This window comes from Macrobrachium nipponense, chromosome 15, assembly GCF_015104395.2.
Source record: "Macrobrachium nipponense isolate FS-2020 chromosome 15, ASM1510439v2, whole genome shotgun sequence".
Classification (NCBI taxonomy): Eukaryota; Metazoa; Arthropoda; class Malacostraca; order Decapoda; family Palaemonidae; genus Macrobrachium; species Macrobrachium nipponense.
In genome coordinates, this window is record NC_087208.1 from 53356456 (window position 1) to 53373561 (window position 17106).

At 38.8% G+C, this 17106-nt stretch overlaps 1 protein-coding gene and 3 non-coding genes across 4 annotated transcripts in view; 1 reads left to right on the forward strand and 3 right to left on the reverse strand.

Annotated features, from left to right (window-relative positions):
- LOC135194935 (uncharacterized) overlaps positions 1–16664 on the reverse strand; it is a gene marked incomplete in the record, with an annotated part of 145587 nt that extends 128923 nt beyond the window's left edge. The window contains 1 exon segment of the mRNA XM_064221151.1: positions 16390–16664. Coding sequence (XP_064077221.1) covers positions 16390–16538 — 149 coding nt within the window.
- Trnap-agg (transfer RNA proline (anticodon AGG)) lies at positions 7812–7883 on the forward strand. The gene has a single exon. It is a non-coding gene; the product is annotated as a tRNA-Pro (tRNA).
- Positions 9594–9665, reverse strand: Trnap-agg (transfer RNA proline (anticodon AGG)). Its single transcript has one exon. It is a non-coding gene; the product is annotated as a tRNA-Pro (tRNA).
- On the reverse strand, positions 12378–12449 carry Trnap-agg (transfer RNA proline (anticodon AGG)). The gene has a single exon. It is a non-coding gene; the product is annotated as a tRNA-Pro (tRNA).
- Positions 16665–17106: the final 442 nt, after the last annotated feature.

The following is a 17106-nucleotide window of genomic DNA, read 5'->3' on the forward strand; positions in this document are numbered from 1 at the left end:
AGAGAGAGAGAGAGAGAGAGAGAGAGAGAGAGAGAGACCCTTTGCAAACAGAACACAAACCTCCTCCTCCTCCTCAGGCTACGGAGTTCAGTGCTTGCTGGCGCCACCATGAATCTGCCTCAATTGTCGAGACAGATACTACAGCCACTTTCAAGTGGAGGACTTCTTGTGGTGGCTGATCCCACGAATTATCCTTTATCAACGACCAATAAATGCAACCCCCCCCCCCCAAACACACACAATCCAACGGTACCAACTGAATGGGTGTTGCTTTGTGACGCTCCTGTGTTTGTGTTGCAACGTGCAAGACGTGAGATTCTATACATATATTATATATATATATATATATATATATATATATATATATTATATATATATATATATATGAAAGGTAAATATACATAGACAAAAAAAGGATAAAATAAATGAATAAGTAAATACATAAAAAGACACTAACACACATGACATAACGAAGCAAGAGGACCTCTGGACAAGCTCACCTGAAGGGACAGTACGGGTGCCCTATGGGCGTGGGCGGTGCAGGTCCTGGGGGCGTCGTGGCTAGCCGCCCAGGAGATCGTACACTACCGAAGCCAAACATAATGACTGAGGGCGTGAGGGCGTGACGGTGATGTTGTTTGGACCGTGCTTTTAAGAAGCAGCGACAACGGTGCTACTACGGTGCAAGAGTGCAGTATTGGTGATGGTGATGATGACAGTGATGATGGTGACGGTGAAGACGACGGTGTACGGTGCAAATAAACCGACATAGAGGTGGCTAACAGCATGGCCTTTCTTCACGGTGGGGTGAGAGGACGCGAAGATGGAGAGGACGAACAAGAAGACGAAGAAGAAGAATCTGTTTCTGCTGAAGACGGACAGGACATCATCATCATAGTAGCGAGCAGGACTGGAACGTCGGGGGGAGCATACTATCCTTCCCTCCCCCTCCCCCACCTCCAGCCTTTCCCCCGTTTCAAAACTGACGGACGAAGAAGGCGACGAGAGAGCTCGAATAAGCCAGAGTTATCCTTCACACACACACACACACAAACCAGACTATAAAGCTTAACTATGATATATATTTATATACACGTGCGAGTGGCGGTGTTTCATTCAAAAGAAGTCTGCTGCTGCTATGTGTTCGAGCACTGATTTTACACATCCATGGCGGCACGGACGTGACACATATACACACATAAAACACGCACACATACACACACGTTGCCTCACGTAGACATTCGGGCGACGCGACACCCTGCTCCCGCGGTCTATGCCACTCGACTTGACACTGTCCCGCGTCACATCTCTGGCTCTCTCCCCTCGCTTGCTGCTGCTGCTGCTTAGTTGCCCAGCATCCCTCATCTCTGACAATCAATGGCACTCATAAAGCTCACTCCGGGGCCCGGCTCGTACCTCCGACGTATATGACGCCATCGTCCGCGTTTTATTCATTAAAACAAAATAGTATCATATGAACGCGATTAAATAAACAATCAAGCGTCAAATGAGTAAAAAACCTAAGAACATTTTTTAGAAAAAGACACCCATTTCCCGGTCATACTCCCAAAGCGGACGAACGGAGCCACTCAGCGAGCTCGCGCACCGTAAAGCTCCGCCCGGGGCTGGCGATCCTGTCTAGTCTCTTTGAATAGACGAGGGTCGCGTCCACCGCGCGAGCGTATTTCGAAACGCGAAGCCGTTGTCGGGGGCTGTTGGGATGCCATGTGTGTGCTGGGAATAAATTTAGCCCGCTGGTGGTGGTGGTGGGGTTTGGATGCGTATGATGACGCCTCTGCGAGAGCAGCAGAAGCAAACGGCCAAGAAAGAGGGGAAAGGAAGGAGGTGAAAAAGAGAGAAAGAAGGGATGTAGTACCGCTTCTTTCTGCGATTAGGTAACGGATAACCAACATCTGTACACAAGCACGACGAGCGGAGACGACTGCTAAGTGTTTAATTAAACGTTCCCGCGCAACTGATCTGAGTCTAAAGTTCTAAACGGATCACGTTACTGTCTAAATAGTACGAAAGGAGTTTAAATTGCGAGTTAACTTTACGTGCCATTTATTATATTTATAATATAGATACAAGGGGGAGATCATAGTAGCTTTTCTCTAGCCAGACAATAATTCAAACCCAACGAGAGGTTGGGGGAATTATGATGGAAAAATGAGAATATGAACGTAGGTACATCAAAAGAAATGAAAGGGGTTGCAACTAAGGTCCGAAGGGTAATGCCTACAGTGCACAGAGTGAGGTGCACTGACGGCAATACTCACGCTAAGGGAAGCAGCGGTAAGCTTCAAACAAGAGCAGAAATGTTCTATCATGCAAATGAATGCGTAATTAAAAATGCAACAAAAGTAGTTTAACTACCACTCAATTAGTCGGAAAAATAGTCAATTTTCGGTATTTTAAACTGACGTAAAAGACTCTTTGGGGCTATACAACGAAGTGTAACTTAATTCAAGTTCCAGGGTCTATTAAAAATACTCTACATTTGCACCTGATACTCGGCGACGTTGGAAAAAGTAATTTAATTATTTTTTATAAATAAGGATTTATTAAAGAAAAACTAATTTCCCAATACATGCAAAAATAATGAACAATATTTTGTTTCACACAATATAAATTATTCCTTTTGTATTAAGGTTTGAGAGGCTCCTGAAAATAGAATAAATTCCATTGATGTGAAAAGTGGAAAATCAACAAAAGATGGTTTCCTCGTTACATTATTTACGTAAATAAGTTCGATTAAAAACAACGATGGTTACTGATAGCTAAAAGTTTTGTATTAAAAAATAATAAATTCAACAAGCCTGTGGCCTGCTTAGCGAGTCTAGTTACCTAACTTTTATCTTCCGGTATAACGCTGTATGACCCGCGGCCCGTGAAACTTTAACCAAGCCCAGTGTGAACTGGCCTATACCGTTGCCAACGCAGGATTATAGCTAACTTAAACCTTTAATAAAATTAAAACTACTGAGGCTAGAGGGCTGCAATTTGGTACGTTTGACAATTCTTGCCGTAGTGAACAGCGAGAGGAAGCAATTTTTCCCGCCACTGCGTCTGGCTGTTCCATTCGCCACCCCGAAAGGAGCTTACATTCAACAATAATAACAATAACCTATTTCGAATATTAATGGTGTAATTCGCATACAGTAAATTATTAAAACACTTTTCAGTTGCAAATGTACACCCAAATATCCTTTTATTTACCTAAAACTTACACGTAGCGTAACTATTTAAGCCCAGGACGCAGTGTTACCATACAAAAACCCCACAGCCGGATGGACAGATGAAAAAAAACAGAGTATAGTTACCTAACCTTTATCTTCCGGTATAACGCTGTATGACCCGCGGCCCGTGAAACTTTAACAACGGCCCAGTGTGAACTGGCCTATACCGTTGCCAACGCAGGATTATAGCTAACTTAAAAAAAAATAAAATTTTAATTAAATGCAAAACACAAAATTAAAGAAAAAACTACTGAGGCTAGAGGGCTGCAATTTGGTACGTTTGACAATTGGGGGATGGATGACCAACGTACCAACTTGCAGCCCTCTAGCCTGACTCAATGACCGGACATGACGTCACATTCCTAAGATTTATATATCAGAAATGCATATTTTAGACTTTTTTCACAATCAAATATAAAAAAAGCAACTTTTACGAGATAATAAAAAAGGGGGAATATTACAACCCAGGTTATTTACCAGAAGTGTATATTTTACTTTATTTTCCACAATCAAATTACAAAATTGTGACGAGAAAAAAAAAAGTGAAATATAAACTGCCAGAGGAGTAAAGTTACGCCACAGTCACGACACTTGACAAAGAATACTTAGGGAACATTAAATCAACCAGCTCACAGTCATTAGTTACATAAGCTGATCACCATTCAACGAGACAAAAGAGAAGGACCTGATGTTACATTCACTGATGGGTTAAAAAGTAATGAATTCAGGCTCCCGTGAATGGCTTTCATTCTTCCCAGGGATAAAAGACCACGAATTCAATTATATAGGTCGTAAGTGATATAAGAAAAAAAAAGTGAAATAAATGGATGTGCTGGCAAACTTTCATTATAAGATTTTCAAAAATATATTTCAGGGAAAATGAACTGACTGTACCATAAGGAAACAGTCCCTTCCATATATATATATATCTCAATAAGGCCTAGGAAAGTAAGATGGAAGGAAGAAAGAAAACGAACGGAGGCACAGTAAAAAGAATGAAAAGAGGTCAAAGCTAAGGGCCGAAGGGACACTGCAAAGAACCTTAAGTAATGACTACAGTGCACAGCGTGAGGTGCACTACCACAAACTGCTCAATTTGAAAATGACCATTTAAACGTAATCCAGTGAAAACCTTAATAATTAATTAGCACCCAGCAGAACTTGTAAAACTCTACGGTATCTTCACTCCCGTTTTCATCCAGCCAGAATCCTATAAATAGGATGGCCACGCGGGAAATCAATTTATTCAACATAATCTACATCCCCAAGGGATATAGGCGCTACGTGACTTTGCCAAGTAGTGTTAATTTTTTTTTTCTAATTTCTAATGTCAGACATGTCGACAAGTTTGCATATCTTATGGTTATATAAATATGATCCCTTTTATGCAATGGTATGATTCGTAATCTGTGTGATTTAAACTGATTTTTTTTTACGTTGCTTAGTTCGAAGTGCGGTGTGATAAGGTTAGCTGTGCCACCAATGAAAGCACACTTACATGCTCCTCGGACTGGTCAACATAACTACGTCTGCAGCATTATGACAGTAGACCTAATAAGCTCAACACTCATAACAACAGTTTAAAAGTAGGAATATGAATTACAACCAGTTTTCTTTGAATGTTGAAGTTTATGCTGTGTTTAAGCTGCCTGTATGTTGCAAGATGCTTCAGAGGCCTAAAGAAATAATCTAAGCCTTCTGAGATGTAATCTGTTACTGATGAATTTATTTGTAGAGACTACCTGTTCTTTGAGAAATACGATAGGAATATGAATTACAACCAATTTTCTTTGAATGTTGAAGTTTGAGGCTGTGTTTAAGCTGCCTGTATGTTGCAAAATTATTTATAGGCCTAAAAAATATTCTAAGCCTCCTGAAATGTAATCGGTTACTAATGTTTTTATTTGTAAAGTTTACCTGTTCTTTGTGGAATAAAAGATGATGATTATTTTGATTATATGGAGATGGCTTTTAATCGAAGTATAAGTATCAAGGCCTACGGAACACTTGTTTTTCAACTGGTTTAAGATATTATTTTCTTAGAAGTCCTACTCGCTTTTGGTGTATAATTTATTCTTTCATAAGTAACTTGAAGTACAAGAATGTGTAGATAACTTCATTTCCTATCTGGCTAGAAAATGTTAATAGAAAATGTTAAGTGTAAACTAAAAAAATCTAACACCTAGGCCTAGAAACAATATCTTGGCTTTGACAAAAGAATAATTGCATGTGCAAATATTTGTAATATGCCATTATTTTTTAAATATTTAAGAATTATAACAAATAATTATGTATGAAAATCAAACTACTCCTCTAACACATATAAATTAAGTGTTTTCAAGATAATGTCATTGTCGCTCAGGGTTGCCGCGAAGTCCGCACATCGCCGAGAAACTAACTCCGCACCGGGAGGTGTAGTACGTGTTACCAAGCAATGTTATTTTGCTACACTAATAGATGAAATAGTCACCCTGGTTATATTATACTTAATTTTTTACCAGTATATGAGTTGGGTCTACTAATTAAACCTTTTAGAGTTAGATTTTCCCCTTTCCGAAATTCAGTTTGCTTCATATCTTTTGAAACATGACGTAACTTTAATGATAGTAAAATTTAGAATCGAACGAGATACGTGCACGGTGTTCAGTCTTGAAGATGATTGATTACATTCCATAATATATATATATATATATATATATATATATATATATATATATATATTATATATATGTGTGTGTGTGTGTGTGTGTGTGTGTGTGTGTGTGTGTTTGTACTTTTGTATATACATATTTACATTTTTTTCAGCACTGAGGTGTAAAAGCAAACAAATACGACTATTTCAAATTTTATGCTTGCTTTGGAAGCATTATTTACTATGTTATGACAATTTTTTTTTTTTTATTTAACATTTGAACTGAGGTTTGATAACGACTTCATTTTCGTCAAATGCTTCAGCGATGTGTGAACGAAAGTTTTGAAAATGTTTCGAAAGTTTTTTCTGAAATTTGGCTACACGTGACATTTTCTTACAGTTTTGAAATATATGACAGATTTCACTCTTATGAAACATATCATGGCCTTATTGTATGCAATAGTCGTGTTTCCACATTGAAATAGATAAATATGGAGCATTCTAGGTTGCCAGTTAGTGAATTTTGAACGTAATCCTATGGAGTCATGTCGCATGAGATTTGAGCATCACTGAACATTAAAAATCCGCAAATATATCAACAAATTGTATTATTTGTAAAAGACAAAAACAGGGGCTTTAGAACACCTGGGATCCAAGCAAGAAGGGCATGAAAGATAAGGATTCATATGTATGGTAATTGGAAACAGTTTGAGAGAGAGAAAGAATCGTATGTATAGTAATTGAAAACAGCTCGTGTGCATGTGTGGAGGAGAGGAGAGAGAGAAGAAGAGAAGAGAGAGAGAGAGAGAGAGAGAGAGAGAGAGAGAGAGAGAGGCAGTCAGTCAGGCACTATGCCTCCTTTAGAGCAAGTAGGTAAACATTCCCCCACAAATAAACAATTAAATTTTGGCTGGATCCCACCGCAAGAGACGAGACGCATTACCGATCTCAAACGATCGCCCGAGATCACTCATCAGAGCCGAGACAGACAGACAGACAGAAGGAGGCAGAGTGAGCGATAATTCCCTAATCTGACGACTCTATTATCGGGAAGGTGCATCATCATACTCACGTCATTTGCTGAGGTCAGACGTCGACCGAAAATGAGCTTCGTTGGGGCAAAAAAAGAATTCGAGAGAGAGAAGAGAGAGAGAGAGAGAGAGAGAGAGCTGGTTACGCAAATTGTATCTAATTTCTAGATACTTGGCTAATCCTGCTCAGAAAGTTATTTGGGGATTATAGAAGAGATACTCATAGCCTTGGCTTTGACAGCTATTGGTGGGAAACGGTAATAATAATAATAATAATAATAATAATAATAATAATAATAATAATAATAATATACATTACACAAATATCATATCCCCTAAGATTTCCTTTTCTAAAATCAAATGCTTATAAATTCAAACCTTTACGAGTTTCTTTTTTATTAACAGGAGTCCTGTTTACTAATTATACTTTCTTACAAATGATAGTATAATTCAGTAATCATAAAAACGCTTTCTGTATTGATCTGGTCGTTTTAATACAGGTCTATAAAATTAAAAATACGGTTGTCGATGTAACACTTGAAGCTACGCCGTGTATATACCGAAACGACTTACTTAAGTTACCCCGATCGTTCAGTCTCCGTTTTCTATTGTGTCTTCGCCCGGCAGCTTATAAACGTCTCAACATCTGTCAAAAGTGAAACTGAACCACTTGCTTCTGACGCAGGTGAACGTACTAGGTAGCGTATGGACCTTGCAAATGACCTACAATAATTCTGAAGGGATTTTCGTTATATTAAAGTATATGACGACACTGTCGAAAGTTCTCAGATGCATCTGATCTAACGCCCACATGCAATTGTTTATCACTCGGATGAGTCTACATAATAAAGGTCTGATTATCATGCATCCTTTTGTTCTGCAGATATCTAGGTTTCCAATATAAAATCCGGCCTGATGGTCTAGGGGTATGATTCTCGCTTAGGGTGCGAGAGGTCCCGGGTTCAAATCCCGGTCAGGCCCTTTAAGGTAGAATGTTTGAACTGACGAATTATATAATAATATATATATTATATATATATATATATATATATATTATATATATATATATATATATAAATTAGGCTCATACGCCAATAAACGCTGGGCATTTAGCACTGAAATTGACAATAGAAATTTGTACTATGAATAAATTATAAATATGTCAAGGAGGGTGGAAAGCAGATGGAATATAGGGAATATGAACGGAAGTACAGTAAAATGAAAGGTTTATTGGGACCCACGAGGGCATTGAGCACTGAAATTGACAACAGAAATTTGTACCATGAATAAATTGTAAATAAATTGTTAGTGTGGGTGGAAAGCCAGATGGAAGAAAGGGAATATGAACGGAAGGACAGTAAAAAGGGTGCTGCAAAGACCCTTAAGTAATGCTTACATTGCATTTAAGTATATCTTAGTTAAACCAGAACACCGAGCGGATTAACAGCTCTCCTAGGGCTGGCGCCCCAAGGATTAAATTTTTTGTTTTCACGTGACTGGGAACCAAATGGTTACTTAGCAATGGGACCTACAGCTTTCTGTGGGACCCGAACCCCATTGTATCAAATTCCTCTGATTCCCCACCGGCACCAGCTAGGAGCGAACTCAGGCTACCAGGTTGGTAGTCAAGTACGCAACCAACTTGTCCAGTGTGGAACCCTCCTAGGGGTATATTGTTGTTTGTGATATGGCTGCTCAAGTTTGCAGGAACAATAAAGGAATATATGACATGGAAAGCACACTTCACGTATAAACTAGCTGTTTGGCACAATGTGTTACGGAGAAACAAAGCTTAATGATTCTGAACTTGAAGTTATGACAAAGGGGAAGCAGTGAATGTGAATAAAATATCCAGCACGCTCGTTCTCACTGACCTGTAATTTAATACGGAAACAAGCTTAGGGGCGAAGAAGCTGGTTTCAGAGAAGGCAGAAATACATAAAGTAGGCTGAGCAGACTGCAAAAATGAATTAAAACAAAGATTACATAGTACTGTAGTCTAGTACAATCTGCATAACAATACCTGCATGAATTAGGGCATAACAATGGAACTCAATATAAAGTATAGTCAATTTCAGAAAACACAACCTTAAAAAGATATCAAAGGTGATGGCAGGACGGAGAGAGATACAATGCCATAAGCTGTGAGCACCATATCATTCTTTGGAAGCTTGAAGTTCGAGTCAATGGTACCTGTGTGTTTATTCCATACGGATAGAGTCAATGTTCTGTGTGTTTATTCCATACGGATATAGTTCATGTTCTGAATTAATAATTAATAATAATAATAATAAGAAAGCACCATATGTATATGAGATAATGAAAGGCGCTGGAGATGAGTCCTCACCACCTAGTGAAGAGCATAGGCCTATTTTATAGCGTTAACTTTTCTCTTGAGGGCACCTCTGGAAGAGTTACAAGATCCAGTGTGAAAAGCATGTTATTGAAGGCTAGAGTTGAGTGAAGATTTGTGGACATGAAAACAAGTGACGAATCCCATGGCACAAGAGGTTGTATGTATGTATAAACACATACACACTTGGAAGAGACATACACCGACTCCATCAACCACCAATTACCGGAGCATTAGCCATACCGCCAACAGGTGCCAAACCGCTACCCTACAGCATCGTTGCAGCCCACAACTTCAATGCACTCATTCTACACAAATTAAAAAACGGTCAACTTCAAGGGCCTGACCGGGATTTGAACCCGGGACCTCTCGCACCCTAAGCGAGAATCATACCCCTAGACCATCAGGCCGGTTGACTAGACAAGCCAACAGAAGAGAAAGCTTTCAAATGCCTCCCCCGTCATCCACAGATACGTTTGACAGTGGCCCTTCTTGCACGGAAACTCTCTGACGAGACTAGTTCGTTGGCCCAAACGAATGCAAATTTAAATTTCCGTAGATCATCATCTACTGCCTTTAGCCCTGTATACTGCCAAGCACGGGAGCACAGGTTTGCTTTCAAAGTCAAGAGTAGCATCGGCAATCGATAATTCTTCTCGCTGCAAGCTACGTAGTGTACAGACGTGTAATACTAAAATGCAAAATACGTATGCACTCCAACTTTGGGCCGCTCAAAGAAAATGGATTCGCTGATGTGGGAGACTGAAGTAAACAAACCGTGAGCCCTCTGAGATTACTATTGAAAGTTAATTTTATTTATACGCTTGCTTGCTTGTCTCTCTCTCTCCCTCTTAACAGAGTATTATTATCATTATTGCTACTATAGAACAAGCCTACAGTAGTTACTGGCTGGAAATTCAAGCTTCCAAAGAATACGAAGCCACGAAGAAGAAATACAGAAAGAAGGAATGGGTATTGAGAGAAAAAGAGGATATATCACTAATTAAATAAAATTTTAAATATGTCGTAAAGCATTGCAACTTGAAGCTGAAATTAAACGAGAGTAGACACGAAAACGTAATTAACAAACTCATCACTTGCTCAAAAACAGTACATACCTCATGTTGACCCATTGAATCTGGCTGTTGCCGGATTTACATTAACATTTGGTGAGAGAACTCCATTCTATGGACATATAATGGCTTTTTAGTAAACATCTACGGCGCCGATAACCTTGGTTTTGTTTGTAAGGTGTTTTTACGTCGCATGGAACCAGTATGGTTCCATGCAACGTGACCAACGGCTTTACGTGATTTCCGAACCACGTCGAGAGTGAACTTCTATCACCAGAAATACACATCTCTAACCCTTCAATGGATGACTTCGGTTATTGTCGTGCTTGCAATAATATAAATAATTAATAAGTCAAACTCGATAGCAGCCACTGAAAAAAACACCCAGGAACTAAAGACGATCAGACGAATCTTTCGAATAAAATGAGAAACTACTGTTCCAGGCTAAACTCTAGTCCCTATAAGTTATTGTTAAAATAAATGTTACACACCATAACAGCCCTCTCACCACCCCCCCCCCCCCAAAAAAAGAAAAAAAAGCCTATAAATTCCTATGTTGGAATGAGTGTTTTATACCAGTCTTCTCACTATGTCATTTATGGAATAAAAAAAAAAATACTAACAGCTGAATCTACGGTCAGCTGTGACGTCACAAATCCCCCCCCCCCCACCTGGCTCTACCCCAATTTGCCTCTGCGTGGGTAGACTCCATCATCTTTGGACCTTAAAAATTCGCTCCCCCCCCCCCCACCCACACCTGGCTCAACCCCAATTTACCAGTGCGTGAGTAGACGCCCCCCTTATCTTTGGACCTCAAAAAACCTCAACGTAGTACCAGCCATGGCCCCCAAACAAAACAAGGTGACCTTGCTTTTACATTTGAACAGAAACCTTTTAGGACCCTATTACCCTGACCTGGGTCTCGTCACGTGGCACTAGCCGCACCCGCCAAGCCACCCTTTCCCACATTGTCACAAAAATGTGAAATGGCAATATTGTGATCTTTACTCCAACGACGATATGAAAATTAACAAATCTGAATAAAGAGATTACTAATAAAAAAAGGGTTATATGTGGTTTAAACACAAGAGATCACAAATGAATGATAAAGCAATATATATATATATATATATATATATATATATATATATATATATATATATATATATATATATTATATTCGTGATTGTGGACCAGTTGCCAAAAAAATTCAGTGATTATGCCAACTAAAATTAAACAGAAAATACGACATAATATAAAACGACAACCATATTAATGGATAATTAATGCGTGCAAAATGCACTACGACTTTGTCAACACGAACGTGCAAATCACAAGTTAATTAGTAGAAAGTGTCACTAGCAATGCTATTTTTTTTACCGGCAAATAACTTCTACCAACAAGCAATATGATCTACCTTCGTCAAGAACACCTGCCTATATATAATCCAACTCATACTGCATCAACAATGCGCTGATTATCATCATCTTGAGGCCTGTCTCTAAAGGCACACGTGATCACTAGACATCTGTCTCTAAAGGTATATATGATTACTATGACATCTGTACCTGAAGACTTATGTAACTACTATAGACCTGTCCCTAAAGAAATGTATGATTACCATAAACTTGCTCTATAGGCATACGTGATTACTAGACACGTGTCTCTAAAAGCATACGTGATTCCTAGACATTTGTCTCTAAAGGCATACGTGATTACTAGGCATCTGTCTCTAAATGCATATGTGATTATCATAAAATCTGTCACTGAAAGCATACGTGATTATTATGACATGTGTCCCTAAAGAGGCATTCGTGATCATAAAGACATCTGACCCTATATGGATACGCATTATTATGACATCTGTCCCTATATGAGTACATGTTATGACATCTATCCCTATATGAGTACATGTTATGACATCTGTCCCTGCAGTCATACTGCTTATTAGACAGTTCCTAAAGGCATATGTAATTACTATACACCTGTCCTCCACGGCATACGTCATAAATACTTTTTTTTTCCCATATACAAAAACCACCACTTCATGGGCCTGACCGGGATTTGAACCCGGGACCTCTCGCACCCTAAGCGAGAATCATACCCCTAGACCATCAGGCCGGTGTACGATAGTGTCCTATACGCAAAACTAAACAAAAGTAAAACCACTGCGCTTTCTCCAACCTCAAGAGGGTGAAGAACCTTCAGTTACGTCCAGCGGAAGTGAAACCGGTTTACCGCGGAAGAGCCATCATTTAAAATCTGCTACAAACAAGTTAAATTCTGCCTCCACAACAGTCATGTCGGCTTAAAAAAGGGTTCAGTTACAACGTCTGAAACATAAATGCAATTGTCGTATGTAGTGACGAACATAGACCACAAAAGTCGTTTATCTACTCCAGTCATAAGATAAACAGCAATGCCATTTTCTCTTACTTGTTTGAATAGAAAACGACACAATCACATGGGGGAACGATTATAATCATCTAGGCGAGAAGCGTTTAAATTCAACCACCAAGACATTATTCGTAGACGAGTAACTAAATGCGTAAACTAAACCCGAGTGAACATCAAATACATCATTAAAAAGACTGAATATAATCAGTGACATTTAGAGGCACGAGATAAAATGACACTAATGTAAACTGTGTTAATCGGAGGTTAAACTTTAAATATTTATCCACGTTGACAAAGCCGGCATGGAAACGGTGAAACAATGGGAGAAAAACGGTAGCCATAGACCTAAGTGATGGACAAACGTCTTGAAAAGGGCGAATCTATGGAAGCAAAGCTAAATGGTATAGAAAACAGCTCGAGCCCATCGATAAAACGAATCACTTAGAGCAACCTGGGAGAACAACAGCGTCAGGAACAATTAAAAACGGAAAAAACATTATATGATCAAGAACAACATAGCACATCAAAGGAGCCAATCATGAAGGCTGTGGTTGCAAAGATTGACATCTAATACACCATGTCGTTAACGAAACAAGGGAAGAGAGAGAGAGAGAGAGAGAGAGAGACAAAACAGACAGAGAGACAGAAGGCATCAGCAAAGCACCTAAGTTTTTATCGAATTACCTACTAGTTTTTTCATGCAATTTTCAATTACAATGCACTCAAGGAGCCCAAAATTAATTTTCATTAATGTAAATGAAGCACACAAAACCAAAACCAATCGAATGATAAACAAATCCTGAGTAAATATTATGAAGTACTGGAACTGGAATATGAAATTTAGACCAAAGGCCAAGCACTGGGACTTATGGAGTCATTCTACGCTGAAAGGGAATTGAGAGTAAAGGTTTTTAAGGTGTGACACGAGGAAGACCTCGCAGCTGCACTATGAAACAATGGTTGGGTGAGGGTGGAAAGTAAGATGGAAGAAAGATGATATGAAGGAATGCCTACAGTTCACCGCATGAGGTGCACTAATACCAGTACTCCCCTACAGAATATATGAATATGGAGAAGTGTCTGACCTTACAATCACTGCATATGACACAACCACTGACTAGAACATAATTCCTGAAAGCAATATTACTACCAATTCATCTAACTACCATAGCCCATTTTATTACCATTTGCAGAACAATCTACCTACACTATACCTCTGAATTGGTGTAAGAATGCAGAAAGCACAAAGCATGGCCCCATTTTTTGTTAACATAATCGCTATCATGCCCTTGACTTTATGACAAAGCTTCATTAAGGACCAAATTCATTATCCACACAGGCTCCCATTGAAAAAAATTAATATTATTAATTTCTACAAAATAACAGCAGCATTCCATTACACAATAAAAGTTCTGATGAAAACATTTCTGATTTATGAGCTGTGCCTTATATGAATCAGTACTCTGTTCTTAGTGTCCTAAGCACTGTACAATCAAATCCTGTTTAATTAAAATCTGCTTCATCTAAAATTATAATTTCTTAGTTATTCGTGAAAAGGTAAATTGAATTCAATAACCAAACCTAAACCACATCAAAGCTGTAAGGAACATTTCCTTTTTCTAAGCTTAAAAAAAAAAATAAAAACAACAGAACAACATACTCAGACTGACAGCAATATTCCATTGCCTAATTTTATCATACTTGTGATACTGACAAGCCTATTCTAACCAGTCTTAGACAGTTAAAGATATTTCTAAAATATCCACGCAGTTCTCATCATGCTATAACTAACATGGCTCATTAGTACTGGAAATAGGAACCCGCAACAGATTTACAAATCAGGTATATAGCCCATAATAAAGGAACACCCTGGTTACATTGTACTTTGTCAATTTTCCTGGAAATCAAGATAACATCATGATGAAAGCCATCTGCAAAGTATGCACCCCCAGGGAAGCTATACAGAATGGGAGTTAAACCACCTGGTGTGATTACGTTGTCACTTTCTCCTACTGGAATTTACAAAACACACTATATCAAACACCCAGAGCCACCACTTCACCTGCATTAACCTTTTTATCACTTCTACATAGCTGTTGAAATCATCTTGGCTAACAGGTTTTGCTTAATTATGTGTCGTAAAGTTATTCTGTCCAATCCATTTTGGTTGTTTCAAATACTATGAGTAAACTGTGCACACAAGAATAGTCTAAAGTTTGTAATCACAAGATAGTCAAAAACATATGTGCATCATGTCTATAATCAGTGTCATTTACAAAACATGCTATAAAGAACAAAAAACGCCACAGGTCCTAATTAATCATGGGACCTGGACCCCTACCTAACCTTAATTGGAGTAGCCTTGATTATAAGAAGTATAAAAAGGATGAACCCTAACCTTATTTTCCTTTGAATTCCTTATAAGTGAAATAAAGAAATTTAATTCAAGAACTACCTAATAAGGCACCATGGCAACATACTGACAATGGGCTAATTGAGCTATAACTTCGTTTTCCATATACAATCAATGAATTTGGTACTGTACACAAGTGACAATTACAGCAAATAGGTAGGTCTAGGCCAGTAATTTGCAATGTGGGGTGTAGTATGCCCAAGGGGTAGCTAGTACCTACTACCTAATTTGATTTTTAAGGGGGTGTAATTCGAGAATGTTTAAACCAAGTTAATGGCCTTTTAGGCTTCCATGTGAATATAGGAATTATAGTATATCACCACAGGGGGAGATCCGGATTTTAGAGGAGAGTAGGTGGGGCACAGCCCCCCCCCCCCCAAAAAAAAAAGGGTTGGGAACCACTGGTCTAAGCCTATGGCCTAGAGTGGAGGAAACTGAGGAATCAGAAAAATACTAGGTAGGTAATTCGTGAATTTCACAATTACTGAACTATATTAGCTATCTACAAAAGACAAGTGTAAAAACCGTCAGATAAGCCTACACAGTCGTGTATCGGACTACAACCTGAGCAGCTAAGCCTGACATTTTCCAAAGCCGAATTGTAAAAACTAAACAAAAGTTCGAATTCGCAACGGTAAAAACGTGAATTGTCTTTCTCATGTTCATAGGTATTCCACTGGTCTATTAACCTTAAAATAGGGAAAATTGCCACTTGGCAATACGACAATTCCAGGTGTGAAATTTACTATGAACGAACCGAAAGTTTTGAGCACTTTCCTTTGCGGTAGCCGGCCCCCCGCCCCCACCCCCAAAACAACCCCTTTCAAGACATTCCCTTCATCAAATGAAACTCACATTCTCTCTTTGTCCCTCTGAATTGGCGAAGAATACACGTACCTAGCTAGGTACCTACATGTTTGGGTATGTAGAATGATAAATAGTAACTTTTGCCGGCTATTTAATGAAGTAAACAAAGTATAAATTACAATTCAACCGAGAACCATCAATATAAAGGCATTGCGTGTTACTTACGATTTAAAATAGACCTACTAAGCAAAATACCTAGGCTGATTGAGCAAAGTTTACGTCCATTACGTCTACCTTATGAGTCACCATTCCTTCCAGTCTTAAATCATGTCGAAGCCAAATCAACGCCCATATATTCAAAATTGATTCGACAATTTATCACAGAATGTCACTACCATACAACACACCATCGTAACAAACAAAAAAATATAAATATAATCCTACCTGACTTTGAGTTCCTCCACCCGCAAGAACTCCTCCAGGTCGGCCATGGAGGCGTTATTAAATTCCTTTTCGCTGATCGACAGCCGATGCATCAGGTCGCTGAAACTGATCCTGTCGATCGCCGGGCTCCTGTCTTTCGGGGAAGCCATGGCAAAAGTTACTAGGACGAACGTATCACGGGGTAAAAACGAAAATAATCGCGTCAACACCAACTTAGAGTTTGAACCATTATTTGTAAACAGACCGCTCTCTGCCTGCCTTTGAAATCCCTGCCACCTGATTGGTGGAGAGCTCGGTCGATGCTGACAGGTGGACCAACTCCGTTATTTCATCGGCATCACTAAATTGCGCCTGCCTTCGAAAAAGTGAGTCCCTTCAAAGTTGCTTTTCATTAAGCATTAAAATACCTATCATATTATATTTAAGCCATTTAAACAGCTTATAATGATCGTCATTCAAAATAATGATAGAAATAAGGTTCGCCAGACAAAAAGTTCGGTCAATGTTGACAGCTGAGTGATTCAGCTGTTTCATCAGGGTCACTAAACAACACCTGAGTTTGGAAACGTGATTCCCTTCAAAGCTTTTTTTTTCAGTAAATATAAAATACATATCATATTTTTCTTATGACCATTAAAGCAGCTTGCAATGATCCTTAGTCAAAAGAATAACAGAAATATAATTTCAATGAGAGAAAACGCGGACATTCTCTTTACA